The sequence below is a fragment of the Melanotaenia boesemani genome, chromosome 10 (assembly GCF_017639745.1).
Source record: "Melanotaenia boesemani isolate fMelBoe1 chromosome 10, fMelBoe1.pri, whole genome shotgun sequence".
NCBI classification, from domain to species: Eukaryota; Metazoa; Chordata; class Actinopteri; order Atheriniformes; family Melanotaeniidae; genus Melanotaenia; species Melanotaenia boesemani.
The window spans coordinates 21,168,605-21,184,716 of NC_055691.1; the positions used below are offsets into that span (position 1 = coordinate 21,168,605).

At 41.7% G+C, this 16,112-nt stretch overlaps 1 protein-coding gene across 2 annotated transcripts; it reads right to left on the reverse strand.

The window, feature by feature from the left end:
• Positions 1-83: 83 nt before the first annotated feature.
• Positions 84-16,112, reverse strand: nuak1b (NUAK family, SNF1-like kinase, 1b). Of its 2 annotated transcripts, none has more exons than XM_041997717.1 (7): positions 14,914-16,112; positions 10,235-10,355; positions 5,873-6,024; positions 4,670-4,735; positions 4,435-4,554; positions 2,777-2,909; positions 84-1,713 (listed from the first exon to the last, which is right to left on the reverse strand). In XM_041997717.1, exons 1-7 carry the CDS (start codon positions 15,211-15,213, stop codon positions 620-622), a joined length of 1,986 nt encoding a protein of 661 aa, XP_041853651.1. In that variant the 5' UTR covers positions 15,214-16,112; the 3' UTR covers positions 84-619. The 2 variants fall into 2 exon arrangements, with proteins under 2 accessions (XP_041853651.1, XP_041853652.1); XM_041997718.1 differs by lacking the exon at positions 14,914-16,112 and adding an exon at positions 13,597-13,666.

Genomic DNA, 16,112 nt, shown 5'->3' on the forward strand with positions numbered 1-16,112 from the left:
TAATGGTGTTTTCATATATATATATATATATATATATATATATATATATATATATATATATATATATGTATATATATATATAAACTTTTTTTTTTTTTTTGGAACAAGACCCTGGTTTGTTTCTTTGTTTTAAAGAAAGTAAAGATCACAAAAGCATGTGCTCTGTGTGAGTTTTTAAGGTGCTTTTGTAAACTCCTATTCAAAATGGGTGGCGGTCATGGAGAGCCAACCAGCTTCTGGTTGCTGCGTTTGTGATTCTAACTTGCCTTCTTGCTGAATATGTAAACATGTTGAACATAGCAAAGTCTCCCAGCAGGCTGAGAGAGCAGACTGGGTGGCCAGCTCTCTCCTGTTCGCAAAAAACCTTAACTGAATTTCCTCTGGCCAGAGAAGTGCATTTAACTGCATGCAATTGTGTGTGCATGTGTGTGAGCACAGTTCTAACTTTTCTATCAGGATTTCAACCCTATTTGAAAAGCCACAACCTCCTAAAGGTGTATCCCAGTGACACACTGGTCGTTAATGCCACACATAAATTTCAGTGCACACACAAACACACGTACACACACGCATGTAGTCATGTTTGAATCCCTCTTCTTCTCTCTATGCCACCTGTCTGTTAGCTGAGGTTGCTGCTGATGTCCAGGGCTTGCTGGTACACCTGAGTCATGTCCTCCAGATCCCCCAGCAAGGAGAAGCTGCCATTATCCCCTGGGGAACCCTTTGTTTTCGGGCCGAGGCTGAACTTGGGTCCCTGGAGAGGTGGGGCTGCCTGAAAGCCCTTGAAGTTGGCAAGCTGCAGCAGGTTTTCAGCCGAGACACAAGCCCTGATGTTTGGGCGAAGGTGCGTGGTAGAGGGGTGCCACTCAGCCCCACTGAGGGAGCTAGGCGACAGGGATAGTACGCAGCTGTCCTCCCCAACTATACTGGAGGGCCGACTCTGACTGCGGGACAGACCGGCATCAGTAGGGGGAGGAGGCTCACCGAGGACTCCCGCCACTGCAACTGATGAGGGTGGCCCACTGTAGGTGGAGTATTTGCCATTTCGCTTCAAGATGCCCTTTCTCCCCATCAGCCTTTTGGGTGGGGATGTGGCTAGCAGAGACATACTAGCACCCCCTAGAAGCTCGGAGGACTCACTACGCTCTGGGGAAGAGTAGTACCCTGATTCCCGCTGTTGGTTGTTCTTCAAGATGCCTTTCTTAGGTAGAGAGGGCACCATCTTGGCTGGAGAGCCACCTCCCAGAGTTGGCTCCTCTTCCTCTCGATCTGGGCTTGAGGCTTCCTCTCCATCTTCTGCTTGTTGAGGCAGCACTGCTTGACCTAGCTCCACTTCTTCAAGACCAACAGACTGCTGCTCCTCAGTAACCCTGGTCTTCAGGATGCCCTTGGGCCTCTTTAGACCTGGTTTGTCCTCTACTCCACTGTGGGGCTGTCCCGCCTCGACATTTTCCTTCTTGGACTTTTTGGGTCTTTGGCGCAGCATCTGGGGCTGGGCTGCAGCTTTGGCTCCAGTACCACGTGGCTCAGTGCGGTTCTGCCAGTCGATGAAACGGGCCAGCATGGGGGAGCCTCCATGGTCACGCTGAGTCTCGCAGTCGCACACACTGTTCTTCCAGCCCCAGTTTACCCACCAGTGATTGGCTATGTCCTCCACTGTGGCTCGGCGCTCAGGGTTCACCATTAGCATCCAGCGGATCAGTCCACGGGCATCTGACAGAAAACACAACCATCTGTGAGATTCCTTATGTTTTTTTTTTTAACATTAAAATGAAGACATTATATCACACTGCAGTCCCAAATAGAGATGTTCAGTGACTTTGACAGATTTAGCACCAACTGAGATCATCAGGATGCCAAAAAAAAAGAAGAAGAAGAAAAAAAAAAAACAACAACAACAACAACAACAAAAAAAAACATGCTGGAACTCTCATGGATGATGTAGCGATATTAACATTTTTAAGAAAAGATTGTTGTATTTAACTAAAAATTCCTGTTATTCTTTTTCTTTATTTAGTGTAGATAATGGACATAAAAATATTATTTTACAGATTCAGCTGTACAATGAAACAACCTCAACCCTATTCTAAATAATGGTTTAAGTATAAGCATTGCATTGTTTAATGTAAGATTCAGTCTTTATTGTCACTGTGCAAGCACAATGAAATTTTGAGGAGTCTCTTAGTTTAAAGGTCTCATATCATACATTTTTTTAACAATTTCATTTGGTCCAACAACATTGTTTTCAAAACGTTTTACCTGAAATTCAGGCTTCGGTCCTTAATTTCAGCCATTCCAAATGTGGCTCCAGTGAGTTCTAATAAGAATGGACTGTTTCTGTGTCTGAACCTTTAAATGTTCAAGAGTGGTGCCTGTCCACGTCCCTCCATTACCGGGAGCAGTGGTTATTTCCCTTCGTAAGGTCACAAAGGGAAAGACCTCAGACTCACCCGTTTAAACACACAATCCCTAAAACGTGGAGCAAGCAAGTGAGAGAGGAGACAGAATTTTCTTATTTTTGGGCCTCATACACAGGCTATGAGGACACATATGACTTTTAGAAAACCTTTAGAAAGTGAATTTTGCATAATATGGGACCTTTAAGCACACATAAATAAGAAAAAATGAATATGACAGGCACACATAAATAACTAAAAAATAAAGATATAAAATATATCAAATATATCAAATCTATAAGAGCACCTCTATATTTTGTATATGGAATTGGGTTTGCTATTTTAACATAAAAAAGAAAAGGCAGAGGTTGGTATATTACCTGAGGACTGAGTGGGTTCTTTGTACTCGCCATTGCTAATCTGGCGAATAAGGTTCTTGTGGTCTCCCCCATCAAATGGCATAGTTCCATAGACCAGGGTATACAGCAGCACCCCAAGAGCCCAGCTGTCAACCTGGTGAAAACAAAAACCTGGTCACAAATATATTTGTTGAGCCAGAATAAACTCTGCTTTTGAAAAGACAAACACATATATTATGAAATTAAGGAGAAATGGGGGGGGGGACTCATTGCATTAAAATGTGGAATGAGCTCAATGAGTTCAACATTAGATCAGAGCTTTGAGTTATGCTGGACATTAGAAAACCAATCCAATTATTTTTCACACAAACATCATACTAGCAAATTTTTGTTTATGACCTTCTGACAAATGTCCTTCAGAAAAGACGATGAATGGCAGTGATATAATGGGAAATGTCTAATTTCCGTGCAGATAAGTTGCACCCACCTTTTCCTGCTCTGTCAGGCAAAAACAAGAACTTTCCGTACACCAACCTAATGCAATGTGGCAGTCTAAGAAGTTACATAAGATTTTGTTTTTTGAGGCATGAGGTGGTAAAGAGCCACTGGGGGAGGTGGTGGAAGAGGAAGAGAGTATTAAGACCAGGGGAGATAGCAGAGTCATGATATACTGAGCCCCTGACAATTCACTGGATAAAGGCTCATGACCTGTTTCTGTGAGTGTGGGAGTTCATGTGAGTCATAGAGAGGATTTGACAGAAGCTTTGCTGACTGTATATCACAGAGAAATCATAGATGTTCAGAGGAATGTGCTTCTGACTTGGGCAGCTAAAGCCCTAAGACAGTCTAGGAAGAGGAAATCAGATAAGGCCAGTTAAAGAGCTGGTGTACTTCCCTTAAGACTCTGGACCCACACCAAGAATGCTTCTTTCTTCAGTTGTTATTGGTCAATTCTTGAGAGGGAGCCAAGCACGCACTATTGTTGTGCTCTATTTTTGTTGTTTGAATTTGCTGTAATTTGCAGCCTCACCCCAGCTCTGGTTCTGTCAGTTCTATAGAAATCGGGTTTCTGTCGCTTTTAGCACCCTCAAGTAAATTATAGTGAATCATAGAAAATTGAATGGTTGCATTTGAAAATCTAAAAATGCAATTTTTTTTCCCTTTGTATGTAGCTGTGTTTTCTGCAACTCATGCACTGCATGACATTTTTTTTTTATTGCTTAACCAAAACTATTTGGTCAGAGGCTAACTTTGTCCAAGAGTACTCTTTGAGGTCATGAGGCTCATTCTAAAACCATTCGACTCAACAGAAAGTGAGCAAACAGCACCCTCCAGTTCCTCACTTCAAAGGGCCCAAACACTGTAGGAAGGCACGACAGGGGAGAGATCCAGACAGCGTCTTTGCTGATCCACTGTGAAGATTCAAGAGAGACCTCCCTTTGACTATGGACTAATCCCATCAAAGAAGCTGAAGATGAAGCCTACCCACTACTTTGTGGATGGACTGCATGATAACTGTAATAACTTGTGAGGTAATAAAACTGAATGTTTTATAACATGAGAAACACGTCAGTTCAAACCAACATTAATGTCAAAGGGGAGCAGCCAATGAATTATTAAGCTTACATCAAGACAGACTGATTTTAGTCTACATCATTGTTTGGATCACAGAGCCTCACCTCTGGGCCACGGTACGGTCTTCCATTGACAATCTCTGGTGAAGCATAGAGCGGGCTACCACAGAAGGTTTGCAGCAGCTTGTCTTTATGGTAGAGGTTGGACAGCCCAAAGTCAGCAATCTATGCAAACATATTTCATGAGCTATGTGATCATCAATAGATCATACAAAGAGGTTAAATGTTGTAGTTTCAAGGTTAAGACCTCCCAGATCAACAGACCAGGGGACAAACTCACCTTAATATTACAGTTTTCATCCAGTAGCACATTTTCCAGTTTCAAATCTCTGTGCACCACTCCATTCTAGAAAGAAAGGAAACAAACTGACTGATGGATCTATGAATTCATTATTCATGAAAAGTCCATTGTGTTGCAAATGATTTATTCTGACAAAGATTGTGGCTCTCTGGGGAAATCAAGACAGTCTGTTAGTCAAGTAGCCTTTAATTGGTCTTGCCCCCTCTAGGGTCTTTATGTTCACAGCTGCTCTGATTTTATTTTTAAATCAACTCACATGTGTCATATAAACATGAGCCTCTAATTATAGCCATGTAAGGATGATGTTCTCACAGCAAATTAAAAAAAAAAAAAACAAACAAAAATAAAAACTCTGCTTTTAATGCCTGTGTTGAAAGATGAAAATAAAAACATCTTGGAATTAACATGTGGCATACAGAAAGGCGAAAGCTCTGCTCAGATGTGGAGAAGTGACTTCACCCATCAACCCCCTGCCTGGATGCTCTGCTCCATATGGCATCTCACTTAAGTAATTGTCTTGTGCAGAGCACATGTTCACATGACTCTGATTGGTGGATACAGGGAAGAAGTGGTTGCTTGCTTGTTGTGGGGTGGGGTGGTGTCTGACTCACACCACCCCACCCGGCAGGAGGTTGTGCTTGGTGGTGATGATTCATCACTGGTGGATGTCTGGGACTCTCCTATCTGAGGAGAATGATGTCATTCCTATCTCCAGCTGGGACGAGTATGACAAGAGAGGAGCCCATCCAAACAAACCCCACAACCTTGGGGTTTTCATCTGAGTTAGTGAGGTGTGGAACATGGGCTGACATGGGTGTGGCCGCAGCTAAATCCCAAGGGAAAAGCCCAGAGGGGTATTCATCAGTGTGTGAGCATAGAATTAAAGTGGGGCCTGTTTGTTGTAATCAGAGCATAAACCTGAATTAAACTGGCCTGTGTTCCTTCTTCACTCAGAAACAGATGACTCTTTAACACCAGTGTGCCAAGAAAAGCGTGGTGTGTAAGGCCTGCAGATTAACTGGCTGTATGGCTGACTGTGTGTGGTGCATGGTTTATATTACAATAAACCTGGAAAACAGAGCCTGGATGTTTGTAAGAGATGTAAAAAGACATGTAATTTGATCAGTAAATAGATGAATATACATTTTTTTCTATACAAAGCTATGGGATGTGTTTGCTCACCTTGTGGCAGTGGTGCACAGCAGAGACTATCTGTCTGAAGAAGTGTCGCGTCTCTCGTTCACTCAGGCGCCGACGTTCGCTGATGTAGTCATACAGCTCGCCTTTGCTGGCGTACTCCATCACAATCACAATCTTGTCCTTGTTTTCAAACACTGACAAATGATAAGAAAATGATTAGTCATTAATATTTATTTACATTAAATGCACATCCATTAACTGCAACAGGGATGGGAGGACAACTTCCAAAGTCCTTCAAGTTTCATTTTATCACGTTTAAGACTAAAGAGGGCATTATCTTGTAGTAAGGAGTGTAAATCAGTTCAGCCCCCTTTAGTTTTAGAGCTGGATTCTAAATTCCAGAGCAGCACATTAGATCTCTACACTTCTCCCAGGATTACATCATCTGAACCCCACCTCATGTGTCTGGCTTCTACACAGCATCACAGGGAGGTGCTATTAACTCAATCAAACCCACCCTTAAGGGACCAGAACAAGTGCAGAACAGTGAACACCCCCCCAACAACCTGAGTATAAGTAAGCATTACATGAAAGGAGACAGAGTTAGTAAACCCCACAGACAGGTTGGTCAAAATATAAAATGGACACATCATATTTCAACTTCACATCATGTTGCCAACTTTCACAACACACTCCAATTTTCCAAACCACCATATTCAGTCTGGGGCTTATACTTCTTCAATGTCATGCTTTTTTCTTTGGTAGTTCATGACTAAATACATAAGACTATATGTTTTCACATTTAGGCAAATGTATTTTTTATTTCTGTATATAAATCATGAAGGAAACCAAGTAATGTGAATATCATCTGGCTTTGATTGTTCACTTACTGATTGATGTTAAAATACTAACGCAATGATGATGAGTGTGTGTGGTATTTGCCTTGCATCAAAAGATACCACTTGTCTTATAATGGTGACTTATTTCACATCCTCTGATGTTGAAAGGAAGTTTATAACAGCTCCATAATTAGCTGCATTTTTATCCACCTGCAGTTTACCAAACATATTATTCAATGTATGTTTTTAACCTTTCTGATGTGTAAATGTAGCTTGGCAACACACTTCTTGGCATGAAGAGACTGACAGTAGGTAAGTATAGAGAAAGAGAAGAAGAAAAAGATGATGGAAAAACTGAGAAGTTGACAACAGCACAGTCAGCTATGTTGCTACATACCAAGCGTGTTGATTTTCCCACACAGCGGGGTCACCAGGGGTGAGGGCCTCTATTTTCTACACCCTTGAGTGAGCACCTTCATAGTCTGTCACACTACTTTCCTCAGAGCCCCCCTGTCTTTCCCTCCCAGGGCCCTTTTAAAGATATAATCCTCTACAAAAACACACAGTTGCTGAGTGATAGTAATGCTCCCTGATTGTGACTGTCTGGCTGCTTGGGAAATAGCAGACGGGATGTAAGCCAAGTATTCCGCAGGACAGAGCAGATCCAGCCCACTGATTGGTGGACATAGTGGTGACCTGGGGTGACATTCACACTGATCCTCGATGGGTTTGTGCTTGGAGAGCCAATTCTCAGCTTGCACTCCCATTTACCTTTAATTACTAGCGGTGAAGTAATTACCTGGCTTACATAAGTTGGGTTTGTTATGGTCCACTGGTTATGACCACTACAGCCTCTCTGTCACTTACTGGGCTTTGTTCACAGGTCAAACCCTCATTTCTGACTAATTATGACCTATTGTCATATAGCTTGTGCTGATGATAAAGCTGCTATTGCTAAATTAGAAAAGAGGAAAGTGCAGCAGAAGACTAGAGCAAGGAACTAATGGAGACTACTATTTTTTTTTTTCAAATGCTTCTATATTGGATAATTTAGAGTTACTGGGTCTTATTAACACAACAGCTAATTGCTCAAGAAAGTTTTGGCCTTCTTGCAATCTATGCTACGCCCTTTTTCTTTTTTTGTTTTTAAGGTACAGAATACAGTTTTAGGAAATCAACATCAGCATCTCAGATCAAAACAAAAAACTACATCTGAAGATTAAACCTAACCTGGATTTCCTCAAAATCATGTCGTCAAATCAGATGGTGATGCTGGTTTTCCCCAATCATACTCCTGTTTTAAATAATGCAGACTGTACGACAGGGAAGTTCCCAAAATTGTGCGCTAGCATACAAAAACAAGCTGCCTGACAAGACAAGAAAATGCACACATTTCACTTTAAAATTTCCCGCTTCAAATCAATGACAAAGTAAGTTAAATCTCTAAAGTTTTTTTTTTTTTTTTGTAATAAATATATACAGAATTAAAAGTTCCCAGCATTGCCTTATGAATTGTTATAACTAGCAATAACATCGCTAAAACAGCTTCACTGAATTTGGCTAGCAACCATTTAGCTTAGCTTAGCAAAATATGGAAACAGGATGGCTCTGTCTAAAGTTAAAAAAATCTACACAGCACCATCTGAAAAGCTTACTAACTCACACATTGTCTATTTTTGTTCATTTTATACAAAATGTATTATGAAAAAGCAACTAAATGTGGTTTTATAGAATGAAAAGAAAGAAAAAAAATTCTAGTTTGAGTGGCTGTTAGCCACAGACATAAAAATGTGCAAATATATCAAGTGTAAAAAGGTTTAAATGCTTTTCTCAAGAATCCCTTTAGCTATTTTTCAGTTTTCTTGGGCAACTTTCTGTCTCTGTATACACAAGCATGGTAGAAACATTTTATTTTCTTGAGTCATTTTTGCATTTTGAGCAATCTTTGGGTTGATAATTTATTTGGAAAGGAGGATACTAAGATAAATAGTGACGCCTAAAAAGCAAAGAGCAAAAGCTGCTTTTTAAATGCCCCACACAAGCATGCTGACTGATGCAAAATGCAAGGGAGTGGTAAAAATCAAACTTGATGCACACATCTGGTTCAGCTTTGCTTCACACAAGGCAGTTAGCAGGGGCTGTTGAAGAGGGTGTTGCCGGATACACAAATCTCTGGGCCTCCTATATATCGCTAAAGCAGAGCTGGGTGGAGGCCAGGCCACAACAGTAAACGCTGGGTTTGAGGAGAAACACCAAAGAGTGAGAGCAATGAGTCTGGTTGAGTCTGCTGGAGGAACTGGCTGCTTATAAAGACACGCAAAGCAACCCAATTTGGGCTCATCAGAGTTTATAAAGCTGGGTGTTCTTTTAATCATTCCCTCACAAAACACTTTGACCCTCCAGCTGATTACTGGCACGTTCCCATGACAAATAGTGATGTTTGTTTATATACGCTGGTGTTAACGATCTGGGGACTTTAAACTGAACAAAGGACTGAAGGTGAGCCAGTTTGAGCCGTGGCATGTGTCCCGCTATAATCGTGTCAGTATCCTGGAAAGGGCACCAAATTGTTGCTATGTTGACACAAGCTTAAAAATAGTAACGAGTCACAAATCATATAAAGCCAACACACTGCAGTGTTTTGTGACTTTAATTACCAGCACATGAGCCAGACTATATTATAAGTGATGATTAACTGCAAGCAATACTTCACCAATTCAATGGGAATTGTTCAGTCTTTACAATCAAGATTAATTCTAATCTATGTTTTCCTCCTGTGATTGTTAAGGTCATGCAAAAGGGCTCATCAAAAAACAGTAGGTTTCAAAGAGTTAATATGCAGGCTGTCTGAGACTGACTTGAAGGCTTTGATATTTAGAGTTACTTCCTGAGGTAGAATTATGTTGCTGGTGCTCTAGGGAAGGCTTATGGCTTTCCTCCCACTGCATAGCCCTGGACCGGAGTCAGACAGGGTGGAAGCCTGGGTGACTGAGGTTAAGTTAGTGTCTCCTAACTTAAACACATGTACAAACACACACAAATGTGCACAAAGGCTCATATACTAACACTTATACAAGGACTACAGACACACTTGTGCACAAGTACAGTCTGGTTCCCAGCTGCAGTTGTCTCTAAGTATCAGCAGATGTCTGGCCCTGAGATCAAGACTGGAGAAGACAGAGGATGAGACCTCTTAGATGTGGGAGAAGCAACCCCTTAGAATATCACATTGGTTATAAATTCAAACTTTCAACACATACAAGCTCACACACATACACATCTACATATCTAGAGAGATCCTGACACACACCGTCAAAGCCATCCTGACTTTTACTGACCCAGGCAGCCAGACAGAGGAGATGAATAACATCCTACAGTTGTAGCCTGGGACTTATTATGGCATCTGCATGTCATAATATGACAGTCCTCCAGCTTGGCCATAAGTGCTACATGAGTTGAATGAGCTGAGAACTTTAGACATGTGTGTTTTCGTTAATGTGCATTCAAATTGAACAAGTGTCTGATTTGTCATCTGTATACTTCTAGGTAAGCGCCAGATTCTCACCTTCATATATTGAGATGATGTGTGGGTGGCGGAGTGATGACATGATCTCAATTTCTCGGCGGATGTGCACCATGTCCTGCTCATCCTTGATTTTCTCCTTCCGAATCGATTTGATAGCCACCTGGAAACAGACAGAAAACATTTAAATCAGGTGACTTACAGCAACTTAAAGTGACATTTCTGTTATGTATTATGTTATGTGTTTTAAAAATCGCGTTTTTTGTCATGCAGTATAAATATATTTTAGTTTGGAAAAGAAAGTGACCAAAAGAAGCTGCTTGATATACAACATACTTAAGTCACATACGTTATCTTATCAGTGAACTCTACCTTTTACACAACTTTTGCCCAGCACCAACTACATACCATGTGATGTCTGTAAGTCCCAATAAAAACATGTGCCAAAATAAAAGGTCAGTGATCATATAAAACCAAGTGATTAAAAACAGGCCTTAAGCCTTATTTGGACATTTTAACAAATATTAATCAGCATTACAGCTGGAGCGACAAATAAGTGTCCCAAATCCTTGTCTAATCAGAACAATGGTATACAGACTCACATGGTTATTCATGATGGTTAGCAACCACCAACATAAGAACCACAGATAACTGGTTGTCTTCAAAGTCGTCCTTTTTCACACATTCACTAGTCCATATACAAGCAAGCTGTTTTATTGCAAGCTGTTTGCTAGCTAAGCATCTTATTTTTGTGCTAAATGCTAATGCTGACTCATGAAGACAACGCTATTGTCTTTAAAAGGTATCATTTCTGCAAAAACACTCAGTTTTGAGGAAATATCTTAGTGTTTAATAACTCTACAACAGCTAGACTGAACTAAATGAGCCTCACTGATAAGACATGTAATGTCTTTAAGAACCAAAAGTTGCTCTTTTTATATACTTTATAATGAGGTTTAATGTTAGAAAACACATTCCTTTTCAATTCAAATGGAGAAAAACGCTGTTTGTATTGTGTTGGATTCATTTCTCTTAAAACCACAACTGTTAACGTCATGGTGGCACCCGTGAAAAAGTGACAGGATGTCAGTGTGCTAACCCTCTGGAGACAATGTCTGTACAGGATTTCATGGTAATCTACTGAAATATTACTCAGATAAGTCTGTCTGGATCAAAGATGATGACAAACAAATATTCTCATCCATAGAGTCAATAAAGATCATGAGCATAGAAAAAAATTGGGGGTAGAAGATGTGGAAACCCTGTGGAAATAAGAGGGATGCTCCATAATTCACATTGTCCCTACTAACCCCTATAGTATAGCTTCCATGCCTGTCAAAAAGTCCTTGAGAAGACACTAATAACTACACAGCTTCTTATTTTTAGTCATTTTGATTAGGAACTGTTAAAGGTCTCCATCTGAAGGAGTCTGAAAAGCTGCCCTGCTGGGGCTTTAATGGGAAAAATCAGGAGAGTGAGCAGAGGTTGAAGAAGTGATTCAGTCTGATTCATTTGCTAAATTAGCCTATTATAGAAGATTTGATAGTTACCAACAACACTTGATTTGCTGATTTTTCATATTCATGGAAGTGCCACTAGCCGCAACTAGATGCATTCAAACCACTAGCATATGCACTTCATAAATGGGAGGTTAGTGGCCTTCTCTAAATAAACCAATTGAGAGTACACAGCCTAGCACATCACACTAATTGTAGCCTAAACATTCTGGGTTGAGTTCTGAGTTTCCTTTGATCAGGCCTGTACAGAGTCTGCTCACTCTGAATACTGTTAGTTTAAACTTTTGTCCTCTCCTAGCTAAGCTGCAGTCTTTTGGAGGAGCCCAACTTGATTCCATGCAGCAGAAACCACAGGCGGTAGCGAGTGCCAAGCTAATTACCGTGTACATCAATAAAAATAACCTCAAACCGGAATAGCTCCCTTCCAGAGCATGCCTTGATTATGCCGAATTTAAAGAAATTATACTATAATAAACAAGTCAGCGGATTCACATGCTGTGTTCATAATTGGTAAAACTTGTTTGGGTCTAAACACTGACGAGTTCCTTCATTTTATCACAGTGGTAACATTCATAAAAGATACCCAAAATCTTATGCTTTTAACCTCAATATTTAGGCAGAAACTGAATCATTTATAAATGATCTACTTTACCTAGAGGGGGTTATCACTCTTTAACAGCTATTATAGGCTAACTTACTGAATGCGCTAGCTCTCCCACACTGGATTTGAAACAAAGCCAGGTATCTCCTGTGTGTCTCCCTTGTCTCAGACCCCGATGTGGATCATTAAACAGGACTGTAGATCAGCCACTTGCCAACTGGCTGGGCTGCTTCATACAGCTACACTTGCCCTTAAGTGGATCCCTATTACTGTCACTCACAGTAAACAGGCGCTGCACTGCTGCCCATGCTGGCTCCTGCCAGGTATGGGGTCGCCTTGTCTGCTCGTCCGACTCTTGCTCTCAAACGGGCTCGTCTGAAGTGAAAGGCCATGCTTCGCTTCAGTGGAGCCTGACATCTTTCAGTGTTTTCTCAGGCCATTAAAATAGATGAAGAATTCATCACAAGCTGACCAGCCTCTGTACTGTTTAAAGATCATGATCATCTGTTGTGTTAACTCTGTGTCTGAGTCAGAGTTAGAAGGGGGAGAAAGAGAGAGTGTGTGGGAGGAAAAGCCCTGTCACTTTTCCAGAGAACTTTACTCTCTAAACACAGCTAGAAATCATAATACCTCATCAGCCCCACCACATACAGCAGATGAATGTCACTGTTTTCTCCTTTTGTGTTCCTCCCCATTGAAGCCATTGTTGCAGAATGATGTAATCTGGTGCCTTAAGCTCACATTAATATGACTTTGTATCCTCTTTAACTGAGGCAGTCCCTCTCTTGTTATTGTGATGGGCTTCCCTGTATTTCTATTAACTGATTGTCTTCTCCTGCCTGTAACTGATTTTCTTTTCAGGATATTAACCTTCCCCTCCTATCTCATTTCCTGCTGTGGATGGCCTTTCATGTGTCAGTGTCCATTTTAGGCCTGGCTGTCACCATAACCTTTTCACTGTAGCCCTCCAGATGTCATATTATACACAGGAACTCATACAATGTCTTTCTGTGTCTCTCATCTTCTAGAGGCACACACATACACACAAGTATGACACACTCTATGATCTCTGTGATCAATTTGCACTTCATATAACACTGGTTTTCTGCTAAGCTGCCAAGCATTGCAACATATGGCTATTCAGATTGTAACAATCACTCAGTTCTACTTTCACTGATAGAGTAAATATGCCTACATCTAGTCAGTCTTCTACAACTGCCTTCAGTTAATTCCACCACACGCATGCTCACAATCACACACATAACTTGCTCAGTTTATCTCCTCACTCTGCTCCGCTGATTGGGTTCGTGGAATGAGCCAGGAAAAGGCGCAGGGAGTCAAGATGACTGCATAACAGTCTCACCACACTGCTGTATCTGGTGTATGGACACAAGGGACTTCCTCTGGGTCAAAGGTCAAGTAAACACTAGCAACGCTGTGCCAGACACACGTGGTCATGATCTGTACTCAATGTACAGACACTGCTTCTCTAAGGAGTTCCCCAATAGTACAGTCACACATATACCATGTGAGTTGATAAGAAGTCCTAAACCATTCTGTTTTAAGAATGGATATTATGCTCAATGGTGAACACAAAGACACATCTGTGTGTTCATAGTTTTGGAAATCTGGTAGTTAAACTTGAACATATTATACGATCCTATGACAAATATTTTTCTTGTTAAAAAAGGGTGGTTAAAATCATTTAAAGTCAATGTATGTTTATGTTTAGTTTTATGCAAGCCTAAATAAAGTCTGACCTGATCACAATATTTTACATGTGGAACAAGTCAGAAGAGCCCCCCCCCCCTCTGTCTCTCCTTTAGCATTTATTTGCCAGGAGCTATGAAACCATGGGGGTGCATTGTTGACCTGTACTGAGTTTCATGGAAATTTCCACATGCCCTGCCAGAGTGGGCACAAAGGTCACATTTTGCCACATGTAGAAATATTTGGAGAGATGCACAGGTCTGCAAGGGCATGCAATCACAGGGTGGTTCACAATGACACATACATGTTATCACTTCAAATAAATAAACAAAACAGGTTTGCACCCACACAGTAAAGCACAAACAAAACTTATGAAGTAGTGTATTGTGTAAACCGGCTGGAAACTAAAGGCAAGTTGCTGTTAAAATTAATATGGCGATTTGTGTTTTTACCTGTCAACTTTACATAAACACACAAAATAAAATCAATAACTGATGAGAGCATACATCCCCCTCGTAGCACTTGATCAATTTTCAGGTCTAGCAAAGAACATTATACTGCGGATTTAAGTTGTCTCTCTATCGTAAACTATTTGTAACTTTTATCCTGATGCTAACTGTATGGTCGCATCGGTCTGTCAGCAGCCGGGTTTGCAGTCCTGTATCCGGTCGTGAGGCCCTGCACAGGACAAGGCGTGTGCAGCACAACTCCCTGACCCCATGGGCCTTTTTTTGAACGTGGGGGGAATTCCCAGTGGAGGGAAGGACGCGCACACGCCTCTGAGAGCAACAGGCTGCTACTACAAGCGTGCATGTATAACAAGCGTCTAGGGTTTACTAAAAGAACCATGACAGATGTTTACAGCTGCTCAGAGCGTCCCTTAAGTGTCTCACCTCTCTGCCGGAGTGCCGCTCGATGGCCTTCTTGACTTTGCCATACGTGCCTCTTCCCAGCGTCTCCAACAGCTCGTAGCGGTGTTTTAGGTTGTGCTTGTGGTGGTGTTTCTTCACGCCAGAGTTCCTCCGTCCATCACCGCCTGCTGGGGTCTCCTCAGGTGAGCTGTCGGCAGGTGGAGGTGGAGCTGGAGGCGCAGGGGAGGGAGCGCCCGTCGCCGGCTTGCCCACCGTGTTTTGGCCCCTCTGGGACTCTGAACGGGTGGTCCCCCGGTGGGGCGATAGATAAGCGGTTTCCATTTCACTAGGGAAGTGTTAAAACTACCTTCCCCCTGTTAAATATTCTTAACTACCTACTTAAACAACTGATACAATAATACTTATAGGCCTAACAATAGTAATAATAAATAAATAAATTACAAGGAATAACGCTAGTGATGTTATCACATGTGGAAACTAACATTTCCAGATTGTCTTGGTGGATCAATTGGCTTTGATCTCACCTATTCATGTTATTATCGCTATATAATCAATACTAATGGAGTACACTGGTTTAAAATGATCACTCCATAATAAGCTCCTCTATCGCTGCATAAGAATAATTATAGTGCCAATATATAATAAAATATAGCCGTAGTCAGGTTTCGACAGCAGTCAGCATGCCGAAAGCTGAATGCTTTCGATTCCAAGATACTGGCTACAATAAAACTGCAAGCTCTATCCAATTAAAGGAAAAAAATCTGCTCTCCTCACTCCTTAATTGACTGGCGCAATCTGTCTATGGTTAATTCTATCTCGTTCACATCATCTGTCGTCCTACACACTGCCAACATCACGAGAAAGGCGAAAAAGCTGCGACGAAACCGGCGTTTTGGATGAAGATGACCCTCATTTTGTCCGCGGCCCAGGTACAACTCCTCATTCATCATTAGGAGTCTGTCGACTGTGCGTCTGCGTGCTCCGTGCTGTGGTCGACGATGGCAGAAGTGCTCTGTGGTCGGACACTATCTCATGCTGAGACGTTGTGGATAATGCCATGGTCGTTGCGCTACTGCCTTTCTCCTTCTTCCGAGTGCCCGTCTTGCGTTTCTCTTTCTTTTTCTCTCTCTATCCACAGCGTGAGGGGCCGTAAAGAAGGAATGCGAGATGATCCAAGACCGTGGGCGGAGTTCAGACAGACCTCCTCCTTCCCTGTCTTT

Excerpts from the sequence above, each read along its gene's own strand:
- nuak1b (XM_041997717.1), bottom strand. The coding sequence starts at position 15,213 with ATGGAAACCGCTTATCTATCGCCCCACCGGGGGACCACCCGTTCAGAG. Across the intron at positions 4,555-4,669 it reads ATGAAAACTGTAATATTAAG|ATTGCTGACTTTGGGCTGTC; the intron begins GTGAGTTTGTCC and ends ATGTTTGCATAG. Across the intron at positions 1,714-2,776 it reads AGAACCCACTCAGTCCTCAG|ATGCCCGTGGACTGATCCGC; the intron begins GTAATATACCAA and ends GTTTTCTGTCAG.